The sequence below is a fragment of the Grus americana genome, chromosome 5 (assembly GCF_028858705.1).
Source record: "Grus americana isolate bGruAme1 chromosome 5, bGruAme1.mat, whole genome shotgun sequence".
Lineage (NCBI taxonomy): Eukaryota > Metazoa > Chordata > Aves > Gruiformes > Gruidae > Grus > Grus americana.
Genome location: NC_072856.1, coordinates 20,415,299 through 20,440,766, shown reverse-complemented (window position 1 = coordinate 20,440,766; position 25,468 = coordinate 20,415,299). Strand labels below are relative to the sequence as shown.

At 42.8% G+C, this 25,468-nt stretch overlaps 1 protein-coding gene across 7 annotated transcripts in view; it reads left to right on the top strand.

The window, feature by feature from the left end:
- Nucleotides 1-1,622: 1,622 nt before the first annotated feature.
- PHRF1 (PHD and ring finger domains 1) overlaps nucleotides 1,623-25,468 on the top strand; it is a 31,780-nt gene continuing 7,934 nt past the window's right edge. For 3 of the 7 annotated variants that reach the window (XM_054826214.1, XM_054826209.1, XM_054826215.1), the window contains exons 1-14: nucleotides 1,623-1,757; nucleotides 5,254-5,322; nucleotides 7,726-7,840; nucleotides 8,170-8,292; nucleotides 9,821-10,062; nucleotides 11,034-11,117; nucleotides 12,076-12,197; nucleotides 15,267-15,364; nucleotides 15,919-16,091; nucleotides 19,989-20,118; nucleotides 20,471-20,610; nucleotides 21,432-21,619; nucleotides 22,428-22,547; nucleotides 24,551-24,705. In XM_054826214.1, coding sequence (XP_054682189.1) covers nucleotides 7,750-7,840; nucleotides 8,170-8,292; nucleotides 9,821-10,062; nucleotides 11,034-11,117; nucleotides 12,076-12,197; nucleotides 15,267-15,364; nucleotides 15,919-16,091; nucleotides 19,989-20,118; nucleotides 20,471-20,610; nucleotides 21,432-21,619; nucleotides 22,428-22,547; nucleotides 24,551-24,705 — 1,666 coding nt within the window. In that variant the 5' untranslated portion in view covers nucleotides 1,623-1,757; nucleotides 5,254-5,322; nucleotides 7,726-7,749. Of the gene's footprint in view, nucleotides 1,758-1,892; nucleotides 1,911-4,410; nucleotides 4,987-5,253; nucleotides 5,323-7,725; nucleotides 7,841-8,169; nucleotides 8,293-9,820; nucleotides 10,063-11,033; nucleotides 11,118-12,075; nucleotides 12,198-15,266; nucleotides 15,365-15,918; nucleotides 16,092-19,988; nucleotides 20,119-20,470; nucleotides 20,611-21,431; nucleotides 21,620-22,427; nucleotides 22,548-24,550; nucleotides 24,706-25,468 lie in introns of those variants that run through there. The other 4 variants (XM_054826213.1, XM_054826211.1, XM_054826212.1 and 1 more) reach the window with 4 other exon arrangements.

Sequence of the window (25,468 nt, the reverse complement as noted above, 5' to 3'; positions counted from 1 at the left end):
AAGTGCCACCTTCCGCGTCTTTAAACGAACGGCGAGACCCCCCCCCCGCCCCGGGCTCAGAGGACGATCTGCCACTGCCCTGGCGATGCTCCGGGCCTGGGGGCTTTGCAGGCGGGTGCTGTTTGCCCTCAGACCCTGCTCCCGCTCCAGCTCCGAACAAGCTCGTGGCTCAGCCCTTAATCTCCGGGATGAAATTTCCTGCTGACTTGGCGGTGCTGCCCTGGGGAGAGCCCCCGGTACCCCAGCCCTGCAGCTCTTCCCTTTGTTCCCAGCTGGCTTTCAGTCCCCGCGGCGCTGCCAGAGCCACGATGCGTGCGGTGACAGGGAACCGCGTCCGCTGACGGCGGGAGAGCGCTGCGGGCTGTCCGTCAGCCGCCGGCCCTCCTCGCCGGTCTCGGCGCAGCGCCGGTGCCGCTGTGCAGCGGGGACCGCGCCCGCGGGCTTGGGGAGGAAGCCAAACCGTGGGACGTGCCCCCATGCCGCCCGGATCAATTAAAAAGTTGCCCCTTAACAGCGCAGATCCTGTCTTTTAAAACACGGGGCGCTTTGTGTTCACCGGCTGCGGCTTCAGCAGGGTTTTCACCCCCGCCCACCCCGTTTCGCCCCTGTGCCGAGGCCCGAGCGGGCGGGCGGCGGGAAGGCTGGCGCAAGTTTTGCTCCGCTCTGTATTTCCAGGGAAAGGACCTCGCTCCCCCCCGGCCCCCGCCCGATTTCTGACAATGAGCCGAGTGTCTGCGGGGACGCGCGCGTTAACTCTCGGTCACGTTCGTCTGCGAGCGGAGACTGGGCGCGCGCTCTGCCCGGCGGGCGGCCCCGGCTCGCGCAGAAAACCACAGGTGGCGAAACAGCGCGAGAGGGGGAAAACAACCCGTCCTGCTCTACGTGCGTGCCATCACCCAGAGGAACGGGAACGCTGGGGATGGGATCAGCCGCGCGCAGCTGGACGGAAAAAGAATTAGCCGCGATCTGCGTCGCCTTGAAGAGGTGTTTAAAGGCGGCCCGCGCCCTCACAGACCGCACGCTTTCCTTCTCGGGGAGCGGCGTGCGCCGGGCTCAGACCCCCTCCCCTCCCCCCGCCGACCTTCCCTACGGCTTCAGCGGGGGGACGGCAGCCCAGCCTTCAGCCCAGCCTTCACCCGGCGCGCCGCCGTCCGCCCGCGGAGGCTGAGCTCCGTGAGGGTATGACCGATCTCCGCAGATGAGGCGCCCGGGCGGGGCGGAGGAGCTACGCGGGCCCAGTCCCTCTGCATCCCCTCAGGCTTCGCAGCCTCGACAGTCGCAGGCTCGGTGGCCTTTGCGACCCCCGAAGCCTGGGGACACCTGCCGAAGGGACAGCGAGCCCGCTGGGGATGGCAGGGGGGACGCCCTGTCAGCCCTGCTGCTGCTGGGCCACAAGGTCCCGCCGCGGCGGCTGCCGGCGCCGCCGGCGGGCACTGAGCTCCCTTCCTGCAGGGCAGTGCAGCCCCGCCCGCGGCTCCGCGGTGGTACAGCCCGGCGCACCCCTCCTCCCATGGTTCAGTCCCGCGGCCGTTCTCCCCCCTCCCCCGAATGGTTCACCCCGTCGCCTCGCTTCTTCCTACTCCCCTCGCCCCCTCCTCCCATGGTTCAGTCCTGCGGCCGCTCCTGGTGGCGCCGGCACCGCCGTGAACCGGAAGTGTTCTCGCAACACTTCCGGGGCGAAGGGGCTTCCGGCTGTGCAACCCGTTACGTCGGCCCGGCCCGGCCCGGTTATGTGAGCGCCGGGGCTTTCTCCTCGCGTGAGTGCCCGGGGACGGGGGGTGGCTACCGGCGCCTGCTTGGGCGGAGAGGGGCGGCGGCCGGGCCGCAGGCCGGGGTTGCACAGAGCGGCCATCCTCCGCCACGGCGGGCTGCCAGCTTCGGAGGGAAACTGCCCCGCCGCGCTCGGGATTGTTTGTATTTATTTAATTTTGTTTCTATAAGCGTAGTTATTTATCGATTCAGTCTTTGAGGAATCGCTGGCGACAGCTGCCTGGCGGCTGTCGGAAGATGCGGCGCCGCTGCGGGGGGGGCTGCCGGCCCGGCCTCCTCCAGGGGGGTTTTCCGAGCTGCCCGGAGCCGAGTTTCTCGTGGAAGCGGTCCCGCGAGGTGTAAAGTGGCCGAGCAGGCGGTGACGGCGTCTGTCTCCCCGGGAAGGACCTGCGCGGCGGCCCCGCACTGGGGAGCGATCCGGAGCGGTGGAGCAGACAGCTTCCTTTGCTGCTGCAGACAACTTCTGCTAAATAAAACCAGATGTTTCTGGCGTCCGTCCGTGTGTCGTCCCCCCCGTCCTCCCCCCGGTCGTTTGTGGTGCACGCGTGAGCACATTTTTAAGAAGTTGTAAACTACTTCAGTCTTCTACAGTGAAGTCAGTGGGCCTCTGGGCTAACAAGTAGAAATGAGGTTTTCATGCAAGCATTTTTTTTTAACACACATTAGCTTATTGCAAAAGCATGTTTAGGCTTAAAAACTTTGCCTTGAGGGACCTGTCCCTGCTGACAGATTTTTAAACCATGTAGTTGGTGCCCCATGTTCAATAACAGTGGGGTGGGTGTGCTTTTTGTAGTTTTAGTTAGTGGTTTTCCTGCTGGTTGTTGCATGGATGTGTTGCTGATGTGTTGCAGAGGTGTTTGCTGTGTTATTTCCTTTATTGAAGGTCAGTAGGTCTTGGTACCTTCTGTTATGGCTATGCACAAAACAAAAAAAAATCATAAAGGTGCAGGAGGTTTTTGTTTGTTTGTTTTCCTCCCTGGCCATGCCCATAAGCAGAAGGGAAAGCTGTAGTTAAAGATGGGAATGGTGTGAAAGACTGATGCTAAAAGGGAACTTGCCAGTAAGGGTGACTGTTCCTAAGAAAAGAAGCCTGTTAAGAAAGAGGAGGATGTGGGGAGTGTTTGATTCACAGCTGGAAACAGAGCTAGTGGCTTCAGGGAATTGCAGGCTGGGGATCGCATAGAGTTTGGCTGCTGTACTCAGAGGTACAGAACGCACAGCTGCTCCTCTGGGTAAGATGTTGCACTTCAAAAGTGCCTTTGCAAAGCCCGTGTGTCGCTTTGTTTGCATTACAAACTCCCCATAGAGTGCAGTGTCAGCTCCTGGGGAAGCCTTGGTGGATGGTTTTGGTTCTGGAATTTAGGGTGACTAAATTTAGGGCAGGGTCAGGAGGCAGAAAAGATAAGTGCTTCCTTACCTACCCCAGGATTAATTTTCTGTGCCTTATCTGTTAGGTTCTTAGGTATTTCCATTATTTAAATCATTGCATGGGCAGTTCTGATGGTGGTATTTAAGAGTTAATCTTTTTGTAACTTAAACAGGGGAAAGTTGGATCTAAATTTAGATTTAGAAGGCTTTTTTAAAGCTCCCTGTGCATGCTAGTTTGGCACCGTGCAGTTCTAGGCTGTGTCTCATTAATCTGAATACCTTTCCTGCCTAATCCTCTTACCTTTGGAATATGGTGATGGCAGATACTAGTCACACCATATCCAAATGTTTTCCAACCAGGTGCAACCATGATTTTTACAACTCTTATTTTCTTTTCTTTCAATGTAGCATATGAAATTGGAAACAAAGCCAAATGCTTTCTGATGTGTAATGTTGGTTTTCCAGAGGGAACTGAATTGTTTGGTCAATTCGGAAAAAAACCCCAACACCCAAACAAAAAACAACCCCAAAACAAACCCAACAAATGGACAAGTAAAGCAGATGTGCCAACAAGAACTGAAAGCTCATGTGTTTGACTATTTAGTAGACTTAAATTTAGTTATCAGTGCTCTTTGGAACATGACTGCTCAATAATTGCCCATGAAATTAGATCAGCATTCGAAACCACCCTGTGAGAAAATCCAGCTGACTTGTTTTCTTTGCCTGTGTATAATCCCAAATGTTACCCAAGCAGATTAAAATAAATGCCTTGTCTAGTAGCTCTTTGGTTTCTAAAATCTAGAAACTACTGTAAGAAGTTGGTGATGGAGGAGATCGGTTGGTGCTAGCAAGGAAGGTGCGTGTGACTGGAAGAGTTGCTCACTGTTGTAGGCGGCTTCGTCAGCTTAGTGTCAGATTGAGATGGAGCTTGAGTGTGTTTTGTAGTCCGTGGCTCCTCTGATGGTTAGAAACCTGCGCTTGCCTTCTAGCTGGAACATATGCAAAGTCCATTAAAATACTGATTTGTGGTAATGCATAAAGGTCTTAGTTCAAAAACCTAAATGTTTACTGAAGTGCTTCTTTGATAAACACTTGTTCTGGAGGAAACACTTAATCTTCTCTGTTCTTCAAGCCAACAGAAAACCCTGTTGCTAATATGGCTTGAAGAAAGTGTTTGTAATTGCTATTTGATTGTACAATTAAAATGACTTAAGGCAGCTTGATGTAAAAATGTAATCTGTCTTAATAGCAAATTCTGGGCTTGCGACTTACACTGCAGCAGAGCCCGTGCTGCGGTAGGCACGTGGCACTCCGTGCAAACCCAACTTGGCCCCGGTGAGGTTGTGCTTTTGTGAAGGGAACCTAGGGCTGGGGAAAAGCGCTGGTGCATGTAAAGTGATCGAACACCTGCCACGCATTTCTCATTTTTGCAGTTTAATGTTTTGTTAAAATATCGTGAGGTTCTTCTAAATGAGAATTTGAAAATGGGGATGTTAAGGAGGGGTGCAGTGTCTGCCTTTAGCAGACCCAGTGTGCAACCTGTAATTCAAATACTGGATGTGCTGTGCGCAGACTGCAAATGTGCAAATGATGCACCTGCCCAGGGAATTGAAATGGATATTGCTGTAAGCGGTGACACCTTGCGTTAGTGGTATTGAGTCCAAAGACAAGGGATCTCTGGCCAGGTTACCCTGCATCTGTGCTCGTGAGCTGCCTGCCGGGAACGCATCCTAAATTACTCTGAATAGAGTCTTCAAAGTGGGATGCAGACGAGAGGATTGGCGGATCCGAGAACCTCCGCTGCTGAAGGGCTGCATGCAGAGTTCTGCACACCATGGGATTTTTCAAGTGAGCAAGTAGCGAGGGGTTGGGTACAGTGGTGAGGGCAGGACCTTGGCACCTCCAAAACTGAAAGCAGCTGTAGTTGCCTCAGTCGAATGGCCTTCAGGGATAACCAGTTGCTTTTTAGCAGTCTGTGCTTTTATGTTACAGAAGTGTGTAGCTAAAGTTTGCCCCAGAGGAATGACTACAATCTCCTTAACGAAACTTCTTCGTTTACATAACAATAACAATAATAATAACAATCATGCTTCTTATCTATTTTTTATCTGCCAGTTTCTGCTCAGGGGGTTAGAAAAATTCTGATGTGGTAGCTGCTGGAATGAAAGCTGGGCTTTTGTACAGGTGGGTGAGCTCTCTGAAGTATATCATGCATCTGTTTGTGTTTTGCAGCGGTAATTTGTTTGAAATGTCTCCCATAAGAAAAAAAACTTTGAAATGCTGCCTATTGTTCTTAAAAAATAGGAGAACAAACTCTCATATTAGATGTATAGTGAACTTTGGTTTCCTTCTTTTTTTCTTAAGAGCGGCTGCCCAGTTTGGAAAAGGTTATTGGTATTGTGATGTGCTTAAAATCTCAAATTCACTTCATCTCACTTGATTGCTCCTTGTCTGTTCCCAACTGTCCACAAAACAGAGTTTTTTACTGACAAGATTTGAAGACCTGATTGTTTGCTGCGATACCAGATTTTTCCTTAACTCCAAGTTTTGCCTCCGAGCAAAGTACAAGCTTGCATTTGCAGCATAAATATGTCAGTTTAGATTGTCAAGTCACAAGTGCTGATTTGTTTGCCTCTGTGCTTAAAGGATATCTTTTGGTGGGGTAGCAGGGTGAAAATAACATGGGTAGTTGTTTTATTCCATAGCAGTGAAGAAATGCATGCTGTTTGGAAATGTAGTTAAGTATATGTTGGTCAGAACTGCGGTTTGTGGGAATCACTTTTAAAAATAAAAAGATCCTTTTCTCACTGTGCTTATTGCTTTGCTTTAAGGAGGACTAGGAGCAGAGGGGAATGAAGGTCATGGTGGTAGTGGAGTGCAGGCTTAGCCACAGTTGTACCCCTGCAGTGGCTTTGATTGGCCTCCATTGTCCTCAGTGGCTCTGGAGTGCTGTAGCTGGCTGGACATGGCAGTGATGGGTCAGCCTGCCAATGGAGAAGTGACACAGGCAGAGGTTCTGCATAAAATCTAAATACACTATGTAAATTCCTGCTATGTACATAACAAATATGCCTGCTGCTGCCCTGCTATGGGACTGGTGCAGCCAGTCTCTGCCCTTCTGTATCCTGGCTGTAATGTCACCATGAATTTTGCGTTGCTGTAGCTAATTTAGCTTTTGGGAGGATATTATGTAATTGAGTTTCAGTTTGAATAATTCATACATACACACTGCTGAAACTTGAAAAATTCCTAGTGTTTCTTCCTATTTTTTTTCAGTTACATCGTGGAGTGACTGGCTTTTGATGAGTCTGTGTGTTTTCAGCCAACATAAATTGTTTTTAAACACACTCTTGTTAACAGCCACGAATTTAGCTAAAAGTTTAAACCTCTGTTTAGGCAAGATCCTTACTGAAGTTAGGAGAAATCTTTACCAAGAACTTGGCTGTGCGGAAGCTAGATCTTTTTTCTTTTTAGCATTCCTTCCCCCCCCCCAGCATTGAAGACTCCATTTGCAGTTTAGTCTGCTTTAGCGAAGCCTACATTTTAAGGCTCTTAAGTGCAGAGCTGTGCTACATGGCTCAAAAAGGGAGTGTGCGAGTAAAGATAAGCATCAAGAGCACTTGAATAAAACATAATGTTTTGTTCCAAAAATTCTCTTAATATGCAAAATATGTAATGCAGAGCAAAGGAGAGTGGGAGAAGAGCACCCGATTGAAACTTCTTTGCCATACTTGTAGAAGAATCCAGTTTTTTTTCATATTGAGATATGACATCTAGCTTTGTAATTATATGATTATATTTTCCATGACTTGCTTATAGAAGCTTGCAGGGATCTATCTTAATGCTTTCTAGCATTATGTATTAAAAGCTCTGGTTTGATTGTCATTATGAATTTGGATCATGAGACATCTCTTAGTATCTTGTCAGTTTTATCTCCAGTCTGTGCTAATGCACAGCAATTGATGTGATTGCATTAATATGCACCAAATCAAGTCTCCTCCTTTCTGTGGAATAATGGTTGTGAAGTCTGAGACTTCTGTATTTCATGACAGAGCTGTGAAAAGGCCTTTTTGAAAAAAGACCTAAAATACGTAATCTATCTTTCTTATTTCTTTTCAATTGAGCAAGATAGAGTGTTTTGATTTGAAACACATACCGTCATCCTGTTAGGCCTTGTTCAAAGGGCCTCTAGTCCCTTTCAGTTTTGCATTTTATTGCTAGTCCACAGGATGGTTTTGGTGTTTGCAGGTTTTCTATTTTCAGTAGGGAGTTCTGGTTATACTTTTTTCTGTCATCCAGGAGCCCAAGATAAAGCTGAATCTTTCACCTAACCTGAGTTTCACAAGCACCTGGTTTACTCTAGTTCATTAGGGATGTGAAACGTCAGGTAGTGATAACTGCTTACCTGTAGCCACTCTGACTTGAAACTGGGAAAGCTAATCAGCGATGTGAGGAGCCTTTGCTGTAGAGCAGTGTCCCTTCTACTGTTCACGTCCCTGCAGATGTGTTGGATGCTCTTTGCCGTGCTGATGCCGTCTCTTCTTACATATGTGGTGCACTGCCTCACAGAAGTGTGCCTTCTTGCAGGAAGTGGATTCCCAATGTCCTGCCATGGATGATGACAGCCAGGATGAACTGATAAACAAGAATGCTGCACTAGGCAAGAGCAAAAGACAGAGTCTCGTGCTCCTCAGTGAAACAGGTAAATGCAGCCTCTCTGCACGTGCACATTTCTAGTTCTAGGTTGGAGAACCTATTGGTCTAACCTCCAAAGAGAAGTAAAGACATATTCGTGACCGTTATTTTTTTTTCCTTGAGAATCTCTTTGGTTTGCTCCCTAAATTCTGTATCTCAAACTGCTGGCATGCTTCCCTTGAGTTTCTCAGAACAGGCGGCTTTGATATGACTGAGGAAATCTGGGTTTTCACTTCATGTATAACGTCCTGCGCAGGCGTTCTGTTGTGTCCTTCACTGTTCTGCCTGCCTGTCTGCATCAAATAGGTATTTCCTCTCTCCTCGTTTCTTTTTAAGAAAGCAATGGTGGAAATAGTTGTGATTCAGAAGATGATACCAGAAGTGAGGAGGAAGATGATGACACTGAGGAAGAGGGAGGTGAGGAGGACAAGGAAGAAAGTGAAGATGAAGAATTAGAAGGTAGGTCTGTTAATCTGTATTAACAGGCATTTTTTTAATATTAGGAGAAAGAGTTGGATGAAAGCTTTTCCTCCAGAAATTAACCATGAAATATAAATTCACAGATGCTGCTGTCAGCTGATGCCCAAATCCTACAGTAATAAACAAGCAAGTGATATTCCCCAATTTCTAAGTTTTTAAAGCATTTGTATTTTTGAAGACTATCTGCTAGCCAAAGTGGTGGTGTTATAGTCAGTAGGAGTGAACTCTGCCCCAGCATGACTAGAAAAAAAGTAAAAATTGCAGTAATGGCTCATGCTATTTTTTCACTTAGGAAAAGTGTGGGTTTTTGTTTGCTTTGGCATGGAGCTCTAAAGTGAATGTTCTGATAGGGAGTTTTGGAAATAAATTACTATTGCTGTTAAGCCTAAGGAGGAGGGAAGAAGGCTTGACTAATTTTTCTGTGAAAAAGGAGTGTGCATGTTACTTGGATTTGTTAATTTTACTGAAAACGTACTCTGTAGGTGCATGTACTTCTGAAACTGCTGCACTCAAATTATTATTTGGATAGGCAAAAATAGAATTTTTTATCACACCTTAAAGCTTCTTGGGAAGGCAAGAGCACAGTTTTAGTAGTTTTTAGTAGTTAGACTGATTTGAACACAGACTAAAAAGTTGACGCCAGCTTTATTAATCCATCGTTTGGAATATTCTCTGCTGTGTCGAGACAGGAGAATTCAATAGAAAAGACAAAAGATGAGGGCCCCATTTTCATTATTTAAAAAAAAAATCAGCAAGACAGCAACAGCTGCGCTCCCCCACTCCCCCTCCACCCCCCCCCCCCCAAAAAAAAAACCCCCATGAGAGTGTTTTTTAGGTAACTTTTTCCTGCTTCTTGAAAATTATAATTCAGCGGGTTTAGGGAAAGACTAACACATGTCTCTGTATTTTGTACTAAAAATAAAAACACTGTTCAACAATATGTGCTGAGTGTTTAAAATTAATTTTACTCAAAACCAAACTTCTTTAAGCGGTCTCCAGCTAGGCACCCAGATCCCTTGACTCTCAAAATCATGATTTACTAGTGAAATCTTGAATCTGTTCTTCTGCAGGTGAGCATATTGCTGCTGCTTGTCCCTTGGACTGTCTATTTAAAAAAAAAAAAGTTGAATACACAATAACTTTATTATAACTTTAAGTATTAACTTCTGTGTTCAGTGGTAGCCTGACATACACTCCTCTCTTGTTATTTCAATAATCTGTTGTTTTTCTGCTGTCTGTCCTTTTAATCTCTTGCAAGACTAGTCACGTTATCAGGCTTTATTTTTTGTCAGAGTAATCCATTGGTTTTTAGTGAAGGTATTTAGGAAAAAAGAAAACAACAAAAATTATTGCCTCAAACTGGGGAGGCTGTGCTTTGCCCTTGCAGCCCCATAAAATAAGCTTGGAATTTTCTGTGAACTGGTACCCCATTCTGCCCACCCCTTCTGCCCTCGCTGCTGAAGCCCTGCAGCACATGAGAGTTGTTTTTCATCTCTCATTTTTTAAGATTGTGAAGACGATGAGGAAGAAGAGGAGGAAGAGGAAGAGGAGGAAGATACTGAGGCTGCTGTGGGGGGAATGACTGATTCTCTGAAATTAGAGCCACACATAAATGAAGCGAGCATTTCCTCTGATGAGGACAGTGAAAACTGCCCCATTTGCCTCAACACGTTTCGGGATCAGGCTGTTGGGACTCCTGAGAACTGTTCCCATTACTTCTGCTTGGACTGCATCGTGGAATGGTCTAAGGTGAGCTGTTTTGTCCCTAATGTCCTGTGGCCTTCTGGTGTGCTCTGCTTTCTCCCTTCTGATCACACTGTTCTGCTGTAATGAGAACAAAACACTGTAGTATTTACATTTGCTTTCTTAAACTGTTTTATACAGACTTGGGTTACTGCTCTATTTGGCAGGATTCACGTTTGTGAAGTGTGGATCTGTTTTTCTTGTACCCATCCTGATCTGATCTGTTTTCTGAAAGCTGTAATGTCACAAGCAAGTGTGTTTCTAGGCATCCAAAATTCTTTTTTTTCGAGTCAAAACACGAGTAATACTGGTTTTCTGTGTGTGCGTGTGTATATTTCTCTGTATATCTAACTTTATCTCTTGTTAAATTCCGTATTGTGGCTGTTGGGTGGGGGTCTGTTGCGACAGTGAACATTTAAACATAGAAAAGATATAAAATAATACTGACTAAATCAGCAGTTTGCTCTGAATTCAGTTTTCAGTCAGAGTTGGCTTGCCACCTAACTGTGTGGTTCCCATAATCATAATCCAGGGTGAGAATTATAGCAAAACTTACTGTATATGCAGCAGTACTAGCGGTAATTAAATTTAAAAAAATAAAATCACTCTTACTGAATATATTTGTAAGCCATTTCCAGTTGCTCATTTGCCCAAAAGAAAGAAAATGCCCTAAAACATGAGCACTATTTCAAGGCAATGTTTGGAAGAATTTTGATGGTACTTTGGTAATTGAATAATAATTAAATGACTTTGGTATAATAAATGCTTTTCTAAAAATGCATGTTTTCTCTGATATAATAGGTGGTTTGTAAACCAGATAAGTCAAACTTAAGTATTTAAAATGTCAAGACCAACAGCTGTTAAAATTATTACTACATTAATGTTTATTACATTAATAATTGAGGATTTCTTTTTAAAAATTTGAATCAAGCAATGTGCTTATTAACTACATGGGGAATTTTTTTCTTTCTTTGTAGAATGCAAACTCCTGTCCAGTGGATCGAATCCTCTTTAATTACATTAGCATTCGGGCTCATTTTGGTGGTAAAATCTTAAAAAAGGTAAGCCTCCTGCTGTAGCAAACAACAAGACCAATTACCTCAAAATAGTTATTCTAAAGTTTACACTTCTAGCATGTTTATCTGATATTTGGATGAATTATTTCCTTCCTGTTTTGAGATTGCCTTTTAAGGATCTGCTGCAATTTTTCTTCCTCCTTAACCATGTTTCCTGCAGTATTGTGTGTGGATTGAAGTGTGGCATCATTTCTGATGGCAAAAAGGGTGGTTTTCATAACTACCTCTTTTGCATAAGGAACACTTGACTCTAAGCTGTTTTGCATTGATACGCCTGTCCACATGGGGAAAATGCCCCGCACACTGCAAGTGCTGTTGTAATATGAATAAGAATAATCTAGGTTATACATCTCTTTCTTATGTCTTGCTACCAGTTATACTGTGTAGTTGTTGGGTTTGTAAGGGGAGAGAGACAGAAGGCAATAGTAGAGCCCTGAAAAGCACAGGCTGACTGTGGTGGTAGTCTCTCACAACAGAGTTACTGAAGAGCTGTCATTGCTCTTTATTAATATAATCAGAAACAAGTTGGTTTGCAGGGGACATTTAGGAGTTGATGGTTTATTATTAAGTGTTTGTATTTTAACACAAGCGTGAACATTTAAATCATATGTTGAGGGCAACAAAAGCTAAGCTTGCTCTCTTGGTTTTGGGATGTTTTGTTTGTTTGACTACTTTTGATCTTATTTGGGAATTTTGGTTTTGCCTGTTCTTACAATGCAGTTTTCTATAGTTGTTGGTATCTGACAGTAGGCAAGATCAGTAGATGTTTTCAAGCATTTGTTCATGTCCTGGATTTGTTGAATGAACTAAATGAAGGTTCTGCTATGTAACAGCCATTTTGGTTCATTCACTTTTAGATTTTGCTGCAGGTATTGTTAATGTGACAATGAATTTTAAAGAATTGCCATGTTTTACAGAAAATGTGAATACCTCTTTTATTTAGATTCCTGTTGAGAACACGAAAACTCAGGGTAATGATGGAGAGGATGATCCAACCTTCTGTGAGGTGTGTGGCAGAAGTGACCGTGAGGATCGCCTGCTGCTGTGTGACGGCTGTGATGCAGGGTAAGAAAGGTTGAAATTAGTGTAGCACCTGCATGACTGCAGATAGCACTGCAGGGCTGGCCAGCGTTTGGTCCACAGGCGCTGTCTGTGGCATGTCCTTATAGCATGGACATTCCCATGATGACATGGATCCTTTTCTAGTCATGTAACAGCATATGAGTGGGGAGTCCTGCACATGTCAGTGCTGCAGACTGCCGAAACAGGTGACCATACTTTCAACTGATTAAGTTGTTTGTGGTCATCCATGCAACATCTGGGTGCATGGAGGGTAAAAAACGTCTATCCTTTATGTCTTCTTGAGAGGGTGTGTGACTTGTCCCAGCTGACTTGGCATTAGTGCTTTGCAGGAAAAGTGCTTAAGATTTGCACTTTCATGAATTTTTGAGGTCTTTTCTTTATAGCCACAGCTATAAAATGATTCCCTTACTCTTGCTTACTTCTGTCTCTATCTAACATATTTTTTTCCCTCTCCTTGATTAATAAAATGTTTAAGTAGAGGCATCAAGATACTTGAACACAACTTTGGGCCTACAGTCTTTTGCTAGAATTTAAGGCTCTTATACTGTTTAATCAGTCTTGCAGCATTGTCAAGTTTGATGTCAAAAGTTCCCCATTGAACAAAGAGAGATACTTGCTTGCAATGAATATGTAAAACAGTCTTTCAAAAATTACTTCTAGCAAGCTAACTAGACATCTGGTAAGTCTAGTTTTGTCTTCGTGTTCTGTAGTGTCTATATACACTGATTCACCTTCTGGAGAAGACACAAAATCAGGAACGCTAAATATTGTTAAGCATGTCATCAGAACACTGAATTTAAAATACTTAACCAAAACCAGTGTTTCATAGGTCTTATCTGAAGTCATGTCTTTCAGGTCCTTCTGAACTTTCATAAGCCTTATCTGAACTCAGGGTATTGCTTCATATTTTCCTTTGTGGTCTCTCAATAGTTCCTCTGATTTTTATTTTTTTTTTAGTTTTTATTTTTTCAAATCTGATACACTTTTTAATTTTTATCTTATTTTCCTAAAATAAGTTGTTTATAAATGTTTGACTAGCACTATAAGTGCTAGAGTTAGCACTTCTGTAAGAAAGAACTTAGTCTTTACTAGCTCTCCATGGATGAGATTAGCTCTGGAAAAATGTAGAATTGCTTGCTTCAAATCCTAGTTTTATTCCTCTATGTTCTCTGTCTGACCTGACACTGGAGTGAAAATTTCATCAGTTATTTCTGTCAACAGTTCTAAAGCAAATGGAGTCATCCTGTCTTTCCATTGCTTTTAGCTAGACATGACTTTCCACAATGTTTAAACTGTGTGGTATAATGCTGTTATCTTATGACTTTAAGTTATGGTTTAAGTAATCAAATCTTTTTCCATTGAAACCGTTTTCAGGTAAGACTTGTTGGGATGTGACAACCTAACTTTCTGAACTGTGTTAGCAATAGCATTAAGACTGGTATGAATACAAAAGGGCACATGTCTAGACACTTGAACAAACAGTAGGAAAAGGGTTAATTGCATTGTTAATGTGACACATTAGTGTATGACTTCATTCAGGTTACCAAATAGCAAGAAGAGAGTAACACTGATATAGATAGGTGTCAAGAAGATAAAGAACAGGGCTATATCCATGACCAAAATTCCTTAATTTCATAGATCTCATTTGTCTTACTGTCTGCGAAGACTGAGACAAAATAATGAGGCAGAAGTTCCCCAAAAGCATACATTCATTCCTTAAAGGTACAAGAAAGAAATCCGAAATCAGTTCTTCACTGCCAATGAAGAGAGCCAGAAGAGAACCCAAGAGATGTGTAGTCTCTGTGGGTTTTTTTGTATTGCTATAAAATGGGATTAGAGTGTCAGATGGATGTTCATTCCCTTTTCTTACTCTGCGGCCAGGCAAAGAGGTGTTGTCAGGCAGTGAATTTTGGCATGGGAAGGTGAAACAGAGCGCTTCACTCTTTTTTCCTTATTTCAGAGTTAAACGCTGTACTACATCAGAAATAATAGTAGGATTTCCCTTTTTAGAAAAAGAAAAAGTTGGTCATAGAAGTGTTACTAATTTGAAGCTGAAACTCTTACTTGAAGACTATGGTCTCCCTGTGTTCCTTTCCTAGGGAACTTGGTCTAAGCACGTGGTTTTCATGTGCTTGAACGTGAGTTGCTTCAAAAATTCTGTGCTACTAACACATGTCACTTTGGCTGGGTTTTAATTGCTGAAAATGGAATTGAACAAATTACAGAACCCAAGTTGGGTAATGCTGAAAGGCTTTCCTGGGTAGCTTCCCTGTAAGTGGTTGGTGAGACTGTTCAGTCTAGCTGCTCAGCCTGTTGGGTAGAGAACATTTCAAAAGGCTTACCTCAGGGAGCATCATGCTCTTTTCTTTCCCTTTGCGATTTGGTAAGGACGAGCACAGTTCTCAGTCGGATGGTGTTTGGAAGTCAGTGTGGTTAGTCTCCAGTCCTGCAAGCAGCTATATCAAGCCAGTGACTGACCAATGCTCTGCAACCTAGCTTGTGCAGTTACACTGGAATCCTTATTGCCAGTTGTCTTAATCATGCCAGGTATCTGTGGGATGCAGTGTGTTTATTCAATGTAACAAGGCATTGCAATTGACCTCTGCCTAGCCATGCAAAATAAAACGTTTGTAAGTACCATTAAAGTTAATACAGTGTTGGTTTGAAGGAAACTGATGGTTCCTGATTACTGTCTCCCCAGCACCTCAATACTTCCCTCCTTTTTCTTTGCCACCATCAGTTTTGGCTCTGCACATTTCTTGCAGCTTGGGTTCAAATGACAAGCCGTACACCACACAGCGAGGGAAAAACGCTCATTTTTCTGAGAGCTTTTTTGAGCCTAAAGTGATCAAAATACCATCTAGAATTGAAGACCCTTATATAACTATAAGCATCGTTTCTCTGGAGATTGGTAGAAGCAGATACGTAGACCATAGTTTCAAGCTTCAGAAAATGTATCCACCTTATGTAGAGTGTGGATAAGAGGGAAAAGGCTGCCTTCCCTTGGTAAAGAGCACATCGTTTGATTTTTTTTTTTTTTCTTTTCTCAAGGTATCACATGGAATGCCTTAATCCACCTCTGAGTGAAGTCCCTGTAGATGAATGGTTCTGCCCAGCCTGTGCCCCCATGGGTGTCAGTGCTGCTGCAGGTAAGGGTTTCATGGTATCCAGTCAAAGTAAATATTTTTCTCCTGACTTAGATGATGTGAAGCATGTGCTGTTTTGAAGAGACGTTTAACCCCTGGTTTTATTGGTTTTAAATAGTTGTTTTGATAAACATTCTCTCTTGAACCTAAAGAGTTGACCGGAACTCTTGACTGATAAGAGGATCTTGTTTATTAAGATTTTCATCTGCAGTTAAAACCTACAGATCTGCTGCTTATAAGCATTCTTTAACCACCCTGAGGCAAGCCCTGCAGCTTAGCGCAACTGCCTTGTATTACATTGGAAAGAATTTATTAGTATCATGACCTCAGATTGCAAAGGTAGCAGCAATTTCTGTTACCTAGAAAATCATCTTTCTGTGTAACAGTCTGAAGCAGTGGTGTCTGCACTCATTTCCTTTTGAGAGGATAATGTCTGCCTTTGGAGGTGATTGGTTTAAGAAAGGGAATACTGATTTTTTTATTTTGTGTGTGTCCAGAATTCTTGAAATGCTTTCATCTGTAGAAAGACAAGTGACCTGGGCATTTTTTCTTTCAAGATACAGATCATGTCAGTGAAGAAGAGGTTGCTGCCCTCATGGCTGATGTTATTCCTACCACCAGTAGGCTACGCCCTCATGTCCGAACCCGAGCTATAGCCAGAACTCGGCAGAGCGAACGAGTTAGGGCAACAGTGAACAGAAACCGGATAACAACAGCACAACAAATTCAGGTATTTAGGAGTATTTGCTAATGAGCCTTTGCAAAAACCTTGTGGAAGAGTTGAAGTAAGTACCCCCTTAAGTAGCTCAGCTGTCTGTGTTGACTGTCCATAGGGCAATGGTTAGTAGTTGTGGAGTTCTTTTAAATTGGGGTGTAGAACACGTGCAAATTGAGTCCAGCACGTGACCAAGACACTCTATTTTGAAATCTGCAGTAGTTTCCTTTCTTAATCTGCATTTTTGTCACCTCAGCTGCGAGCAAAAATTGTATTTTTATTCTCAGTGGCTGCTAATGCACAGTTTGTGCACCACTTCTGGGTTTTTTAGCGCACTTTTCTGAGGAGACAGGGCATGTTTATTTGACACTTATGTATTTGCTTGTTTGTCCTCCTGCCCCCTTTGCCGTAGCACTAGAACCTGTTGGCCATCTTCAGCCAAATTGAAGAGAAAAATTTAGCATTTTTAAGGTTTCTAGGTTTGTGAAAATCAGCCTCTTATTAAAGAGAAAAAACCCAGATGCTAGTGTCCTCTGTGATGTAGCAGTGTGAGTTCAACCACATTAACAGGTACTGGAGAATCTATGCAAGAAAGTATCCCAAATACCCAAGGTCCCTCAAATCCTTTACTCATTGAACTGTTTACTGAAGATGACTCGGATGTTTCTGGATGTTTCTGTTGGCTGAGATAATTATGATCCTTTGGGCAACAATTAGTATGATGCAAACTGAGAACTTTCAAACTCGGGGATCTCCTGCCTGCTTTGCCCTCTGGCTTTAGCCAAAGCACTCTACCTGTCACTTGCGTAACTATAAAAAGCCTTAAATTGCACAGCAGCATATGGTGACTTAGTATGGAAGCAGAGCCTGTAAATATCCTCCATGGGACTAGTGATATGCTAACTGGTTCTTCGTTGATGCTGCTGTTGAATTTGGTAGAAACGTGAAATTCTACAATTTTTGAAAGGAAGAGGAGGTTCTGACTTGACATAAGGAGAACTGTTTTTCCCCTGGGGATGGTCAACTGTGGAAATAGGTTGCCTGGACAGTTTTTGAAATCTCTGTCTTTGGTGGCTTTCAGCACCCACCTGAAGAAAGGCCTGACCAGTGAACAGAAAGGTCAGACCCTTCTGAGGGACACCCCGAGATCCTGTCCAACCTGAATTTCGCAGTGTTTCTATGAAAATAAACTTGATTTCATCTGACAATAGCAGGCTGTTTTAGTTTTGACGATATTAAATCATTTTTTTTCCAAAGATAGGAAAATGTAGAAAAGAGGGAGAAGGGAAGAGTAGATAAAACTAAGTATTTCTTCAAGTCAGTCAGTTGGCTGTGGATTTCAGGTTGGGTCTGCTATAAAGGCTGTCCTTGGAGCATGAAGTGCAGACTGGGAAAAGACTGAATTGAAGGTAGGAGGTCTGGCAGATGAAGCTTTCCCTTGTAATCCAGTTGTAAAGGTCAGGTGAGAAAGAAAAAGGAAATGCACTTGAGATTGTGAAGTGCCTTGACTTCATGAGCTACACTTCTATATTCTGTAAGTTCAGGTGGAAGAAATAAAGGTAAATAAAGACAGGCTTATGGGAAGCAAAACAAAATGCCAAAATCTGGGGGAAAAAGCGGAGGTTTTTCATTATCTTACCTTCCTGCTGGTTGAGAAGAACAGTCTACTATTAATTAGCTCCCCAGAGTTTACCTGTTAAATTTTACATCAAAATCATTGTACGTGGGAGGAGGGAAATTTGTAGCAAATCCAAAATGATCTGAATTACAGTAGTAAGTACAGTTTGAAATAGGCGCCATGAACAAAGAACTAGCTCACCTTAAATTTTTATCATTTTTTTCCACTTGATTTAAGGCATTCCCAGAGTGCTGTAGCAGTCCTTAAATTCATTATGTCCTCTATGGTGCAGGTCATCTTATTTGGCTGCCAGCCCCTCTGTCTCCAAATGCAGGCCTTTTAATTTCAACTTTAGAAGAATTAATAAAATAGAGAAACTTGATGAATCATTTGATGCATTGTTGTTCAGCAATTACATTGGAGTTGCTGGGGCTATATGTTGAAAAAAATAACTGTAGAAGAGTGTTGTTTGAGGTGAAAGGTTGTGCAAGGTAACTGCCAACGCTTTTATTTCTTTCCCTGTTGTTTTAGAAATAGTGTGTAGCTGTCTCCTGCAGATGAGAGAGGTGGTGCCTGAGGACTTTACAGTTGCATAGTAGTGTAAGCCTGGGAGCCCAACACTTCCCATTCAAGAAGCTCCATTTCTCAATCTGTGGAGATTATTATAAACTATACCTAGAAAGACACTATTACTTATTCCCTTTGTCTCTGAATAAAAGTGCATCTTATTCTAGCTTGTACCTTGAGTTGACTAAAGCTTAATTCCACTGGTTAAGGAGTGTGTAAGCTGTTGTCCTCAAAGACATCAGTATCAGAGAGATACTGATTTCAGATCCTTGGAAGCCTTTGGTATTCAAGGAGGCAGTTTGTTTTGTAATTCATCTGTTCTGTAGGTGCCTAAACTAGTGGTGGTTAACTAGACGCACTATTTTAGGTCCTTCTAGAAAAATAAATATGTCTAGGCTAATGATTAGGGCTTTCCTTACTCCATCCTGTTCTCATCCAAATCAGAGAACCTTCTGTCGTATTTATTGGCACCCATGATACTTAAAACAATGGCATTTTAATAAAAATAGCTCAGTTATGGTTTGGAGCATGCATTAGTGACACTAACAGAGAAGCCTGGTGAAATTACTTCTATAGTAAGATGAATTGAAGCATATATTTTTGTTGGCATATTCTATTTTCAGACACTGCAGTTTGAAGCTTCTTTGCCACTGCAAGATACTCTCAATCCATTCTCCTCCAGCGTTTGTGCCACGTATATATTTTGTAAATGTACAAGGATCTGATGCATATGCTCTGGTAGAAAGTAAGCACAGTGAATAATCTGTAACATCAGAGGCATCTTTGCATCTGCTACATTCATATGAAACTGTATCAATTCTTGATGTATCATAGTTCCTTGAAGAAAGGAGGGTGGGCAGGGAAGATGTCCCTACCCATGGCAGGGGGGTTGGGTTAGGTGACCTTTAAAGATCCCTTCCTTCCAACCCAAACCATTGTAAGATTCTGTGACATTTTAGGAGTGTGTTTGGTGTGAGCATGGCCAGCTTAACGTGGCTGTTGAGAGAAACCTTCTCTTAGCGTCCTTCCAACCAAAGGAAGGAGCAAACCTGTGCTGTTTGCCCAGCAAGGAAACTTTGAGTTCACATTGTGAGGTTGGTGGTTCAGAATCCATACACTTCTAATGTGTTTATTTAAATGTGGTTGACCCTTGAGAGGAAGAGGAATTTGAACCTTGTAGGAGCAGGTCCTGCTTATTGCAATGAAGTGATGCTCTGGAGAGGGACTCACACCTGCCACTTGAGTAAGTTCCCTGAGGAGTGTGTTTGAAGTGCTGCCTCTGGACGTGTTTCACAGCATTAGGTAAATCTGACCTAAAGAATGAGGAGTTTAAGATAGGGGACCTGTCTGTGTTGACTTTTCAGTCTTTGCTCATCACAGTTTGCTGCGTGATGAGCCAGAGGTCAGTTAGGTGGATTTGGGAAAGTTCTTAAGTGAACTTTTTCATTGAGGAAATGTTAATCTCAGGGATTGTTCTCATTTAAAGAGTCAGAGTTAGGCTAGCCGTGATTTGTAATACTGAGGGAGGCTGAAGAGCAGGGCCGTGTTCTCCTTAATATGACAGTCAATAGGTGAGAAAGATGACATAATTGCTTAACTGGCAGCTTGGTGACACTAGTGCTTCTCATTTGAATCTCAAATCTATTTTTCATCAAATGCTTTTTATAACTAACTTGTTGCTGACCTTTAGGATACCTGTGTCATGTAACTTCTAATCCCCCATGCAGCACGTGCCAAGGTACCTCATGTCCTCTCTTCTGGATGAAACAATTGAGGCAGTTGTAGCAGGCCTAAACACAGCCATCTACCAGCGTCCTCTTACACCGCGGGCTCCTACTAGGCAGAAAAGAAAAACAGGTAAGGGCATCGGACACCTCCTCTGGTTCCTATCTGCAAGAATAAAAGCTTTGGGAAGATAAGCCTGAATCATACAAAATACTCTAGATCAGCTTTATGCTGTCACACCTGTGCAGCCACAGAAGTATACCACATTCTTTCCCCATACTGGCTCTGCCCAGAAGTGTCTTGAAGGTTGCTTTTAAATAAATCCTAATGATTTCGCTTTTTTTGCTCTGCTGTTTTATACTGTTGCAGCACATTGTACGTCTCTGAGCTGCTTTGTGTGCCATGGGGGAGTGAAAAGGGGAGTACCGGATAAAATGCAGTGCCAGCACTTAGCCAGATACTTGGTTGTCTTTTATCCCATCAGGTAGGAGGAAGAAAGTAAGAGGCAAAAAAAGAACTCAGACAAAATATTCTGCTGGGAAGAAGAGTTCAGGGACACAGCTGAAGAGACGCAAGCGTCTGATAAAGAAGAGAAGGGGAAAAAGGATAAGAGTAAGATCACATGTGAGTTTCTGCCAGTGTCAGTATCAGCCATTTTTCAGCCATCTGTAAAAGCACTGTAACAATTCAATGGAAAAAAAAATACTGTCTTATAATGATAGCAGATAACTTTTTCTGGTGAGACTGTGCGCAGGATGTGTCCAGTGTACTCCAGAAAGATGCTGTACGTGGAAATGAATTGCAACTTCTAGGCAGGCCTGCTGCGTTTGCTTACAAATCCTGTTACCTGAACTGCAGGGATCATGCTGTAAAGCATATCCTGCAGGCTTTGTGTTATGCCTTGCCATTCAGCTTTAGTGTTTACTTGGTACTGATGCAAGCTCAGTTAAAATTGCCACCACCTAATCTTTTTAATAGGCTATGGATGTTTGTATCTGTGTTGTTGCAAACCCAGTTAATCAGCCGTAAGGCTGTCAAAATCCCTTTCAGTTGTGGATAGTGTTCACATATGAACTATACTGAATGCTCTGCACCAGCCTGACTTCTGTCCTCAGCCACCTTACCTAGAGTTTACATCCTACAGCCAGAACTGTCCCTCCAGCCTTTAATAAGGAATTGACAATTTTGAATGACATTATTAAAGACTTTTAGAAACTTATCTGGTCACTTAAGTCTGATGTGCAGTCTCTGTATGAAGTGACGTATAGGCCATAGTTAGAAGTTTAATAAATGCTTTAAAACAGAGACAATAAATGCACACGACTTCTGCTACTACAGTAGTAATCTGACGACTGTACTCAGCCTAAGTGAAGAATTTGGGGCTTTAAACCCAGGGTACGTACCTGCCCTGACATAAAAATAACCCAATCTCTTTAACTGCGCAGGTGAAAAATGAGGTTACTACTCGCTCCCGTATTGCCAGAACTCTTGGTCTTTGTAAACCTGTGCGTGGAGCCTCGCTTCCTTCCATGTACAAACCAACAGAGCCCTCACTTGGTCTGATGAGAGCAGATATTGGTGCAGCTTCTCTGTCTGTCTTTGGAGATCCATATGAGTTGGATCCTTATGAAAGGTAAGATATCTCTGGATTATGATCAGGGACCTGATAATTTCACAAGTGTCGGGTTGTTTGTACATGTGACTTTTTGCAGAGTGTAGGTCTCGCATCTGAAGACAGCTTTGGATACACAGCTCATAACACATTGGCCTGTTCTTTCTTTCCTTCTTGGCCAAGTTGCTGAGCTCTTAAATAATCAGCCTTCTTTAAAGAGGTTTGCTGAAATAATAAGCCTCGTGAAAACCTTTAATAAGCTCTATGGGGTTCTTCAGATTCTAGCCTTTGAGTGAGTCTGACCCTAATTTATTTATTTTAGGTGAAGATAGCTAGCTTATTTGGTATACAGTAAACAGTGACTTCACATAGAATTAGATGGACCTGTAGAATCTTCCATGTTTCTCCTTTTCCCATCTTCACTTTTTCAGACACTTTAAATTCGTAAGGAATCTTACTATGCCATAGTTTGTGTCACTCTTAAGCTTTGGATTTTGGGGAGGGGGCATCTGACATCATTGCTGGTGAAATTTAATTTTCCACTGAATAAGTCTTTTTGATTTTTTCATAAAAGGAAATTACCCATTTAATAATTTAAAAATAAAATCAATCTACATTTGAATCTCTGCTGGCTGATTTATGCTGCTCTATTTATGTAGCCACAGAAAATAAGTATATTGCACAAATCTTTTTTTTCACGTATCATAATAAAACAAACGATTCTCTCTAACCATATCTGTCCTAGTAGTATCATCTACTCCATCTATTTGACACAAAAAACATTCAGACGGTTTCAGGGTTTGTGTGTGTGTGTGTGTTTTACCCACAGTAATGAAGAGGTTCCAGCAAATCCAGATTCACCACTCAGTGCCAAAAGGAGAGTTCTTTCCCAGTCAGCACTGAGGTCTCACCGTCCTGTAGCTAGACCTATTTCTGTGGGACTTCCCAGGTAAAAATCCATCAAGCTTATTTCATTTTATTTTAATCTAATTGTCTAATGACTCTAACAAAAGAGCAAACTGGGTGATCATCCTGGTTTAACTCTTTTCTTACCCTGAGTATTTTGAAAGAGTGTGTGCGCGCATGTGCCTACACATGTGTAGAAAAATAACCATAGCATTTTATACAAGAATTCTTTTTTTATGTTGAAGGACACGTGTTTATTCTTTCATGATAGCTCTAACTATTGCACTGAAATTTCACATTGATATTTCCACCCTAATCTGGCTCTTCTTGCTTTCTGGTCTGGGATTGTTTAGTAACCCCATTAGTATGCTTTAAATCCCAGTCTCATTAACCTTTAAAAAACTGCTTGCTTATTTGAGAGCGCCATGGAAACTAATTGCATCCAGAGGAGGAGATAAGGGATGTACCCACCTCATCCAATTCTTCTGCCATTTGTTGGAGCTCAGAAAATTGAGAGAAAACTCTTTGTTAGATCCTGCAATTTAACAGTTGCTTTGCTGTCTCACAGATGTGTCTGTGTGCGTAAATTGTGTGCCCCTGCGCTCGCCATGGCCAGGGAGTGTTGCTGGGTGCCTCCCACTGGCAGCCACAGTGGGTTTTCAGGACTGGGGTGTAGCATGCCCTGCGGAGGGGTAGGATACTGAGCAGGAGCATGACGAGAAGAAAAAGGATGGAGAAAATGCCTGAGGCGGGTACCAACTGAGTCACAGAAAACTGCAAGGCTGAGGGAGATGACGACTAGGAGCAATGGAGGGAGCTCAGCTTAAATGATTAAAGATGTGAGACGTTAACATGGCTGTCCTCTAATGCATCCTGCTTATGGCGAAGGTTGGTTTCTCAGGATCAAGATAGTATATTTCTGTGATAACTTGGAATATTTCTCTACCTTTCCCATCCTGAAGGAAGCCTTTCAGGAAGCTTTTCATGTCCTCAGAGTTACTTGAGTAGCACGTTGTTTAGAAGAAGGTAGAACTGTTTTGCTGTTTAGCTGAAATTCAGCTTCTTTAAAGGTTTGATTTGCCTTGATGACAGTGAGTTTCTTGGTCTGGTCTGGGCAGCCAATTCTTTTAGTCTTCCCATTTTGTCTTTCTGTTATATGTTACTACAGGTTTTTGGTGTACATTATGTTTGGAAAGCTTTCTTTGCTGTCATATAGAAATGAAATGTAGCTCCCCCGACAAGCTGGGTCTCTTGGTCCCTCTTGAAGCTGTTTGGTTTTTTTTAAAACCCAAACAAAACAACCCCCAAAATTCCACCAGCACAAAAGCAAAGAAAAAAACAAAAAAGCCACACCCCAACACCAAAAACACTCAAACCTTTTCAGTCCATATTTCAAGAACAAAGAACTTATAGTTAAACCATTTTCATAAGACTGAGTAACACATAAAGGGGAGTGTTTGTTTTGTCCCATGTGTGAGAGCGTTGCTGTTGTTTTACAGTGTAATTCCTCCTATGCCATGCTCTTAGCTACCCTACCAGTAGGCACATATGTGTATTCTGACTGGTGCTAAACACTGGTTCAAGCTGCATCAGTTTTAGGCAGTGTAGGCTTAAGGAATACATTTGCGGTCATCACTTGGTGGGAGGAAGAGAGGCAGCTGGGATGGAGGTATCTCTGAAGTGATGAATAATGCTTTACGCCTCAAAAATGCATCTTAAATGCACTGGAAAGTTAATCTTGATACACAACACAGTGAGCACCGCTCTTAAATAAGAGGAAAAGCATTTGCTTACCAAAGGTCTCTGGTATGATTACGTGCTTTCCTATCGTGTGGTGTTCCTGTGGGAAGTTAGTAAAAGCTTCACCTTCAGTTTGTCAGAGAGAGTTGGGGCTGAATGACTCTAGTGAAGCCAAAACTAGAAGTGAACTTCCCTGGCTGACCTCTGTTTATGCCCTTGATTTTGGTTTCTTTTTAATGTAATGTGTGTGTGTGTAGAACAAGTGCTGTAAGAGTAAAGGAAATATAACCCCTCTGAAACATGCAGAAGCAGTGTACCTGCCTTGAGCCCTGATCAAGAAGCAGAGGCTGCCCCTGTGCCTGATCTGTTGGGAAGTATCCTGTCTGGACAGAGCTTTCTCATGATGAGTAGTTCGGAGGTGGTCATCAACAGAGATGGTTCGCTGACAGCGAAGAAGGCAGGTAAGGGTTTGGCACTTCATAGTGCAATTAGCCTCTTTGTTTCATCCACATCTGCCCTGGTCCTAGAGACTGCATAGCTTCAAACATAGAGATACTCTTATCGAGCATTTGAATACGTAGGATAGATTCAGTAGTTGCCAGCAGTAATCCGTCTAATAAGATTCTTATGTATGGTCTGAAATAGTGTTACTTATCTCTGTTTTAATTGTAGAGCTGAGATGTTACTGGAGGATTTTGGTTTTAAAAGGTAGTTTTATTCTTTCAAAAGTACTGCACTGTAGTTTTGTGCTTTGTTACAAAAAAATGGAGGACTGAATAAAGCAGAGATATCTTAGTACCCAACTCTTCTGGCATTTGACATGCATTGCTGCCATGCCTGTGAAACACTTCGATCTGAAGAGCAGTGATGAGGACCTTGGCAGGAAGTTTCTTTGCAAAATTAGAGCTCTACAATACGTGCTAGCATCTTCAGCTGTGTCTTCCTTTGGCATGGTTTTATTTGGAAAGAATCTCTTCAAATTGAAACTTAAAGTTTTATTCTTAGAATAAGTACCTATAACATCCTCTGTTATAGCAATTTTTATCAATCAGCAGCTACAGGATAATAAACACAAATCTGGTGATACCTACAGAACAGAGTAATTTATTTCCTAAACATTAGCGTTTACCTCAAAGATGCAGTTGATTTGCATTAAACCTTGAGCATCTGAACAAAAGAGCTATTGGACTGCCTTATTACTGTGTGGTATGTCTGCAAACCAAA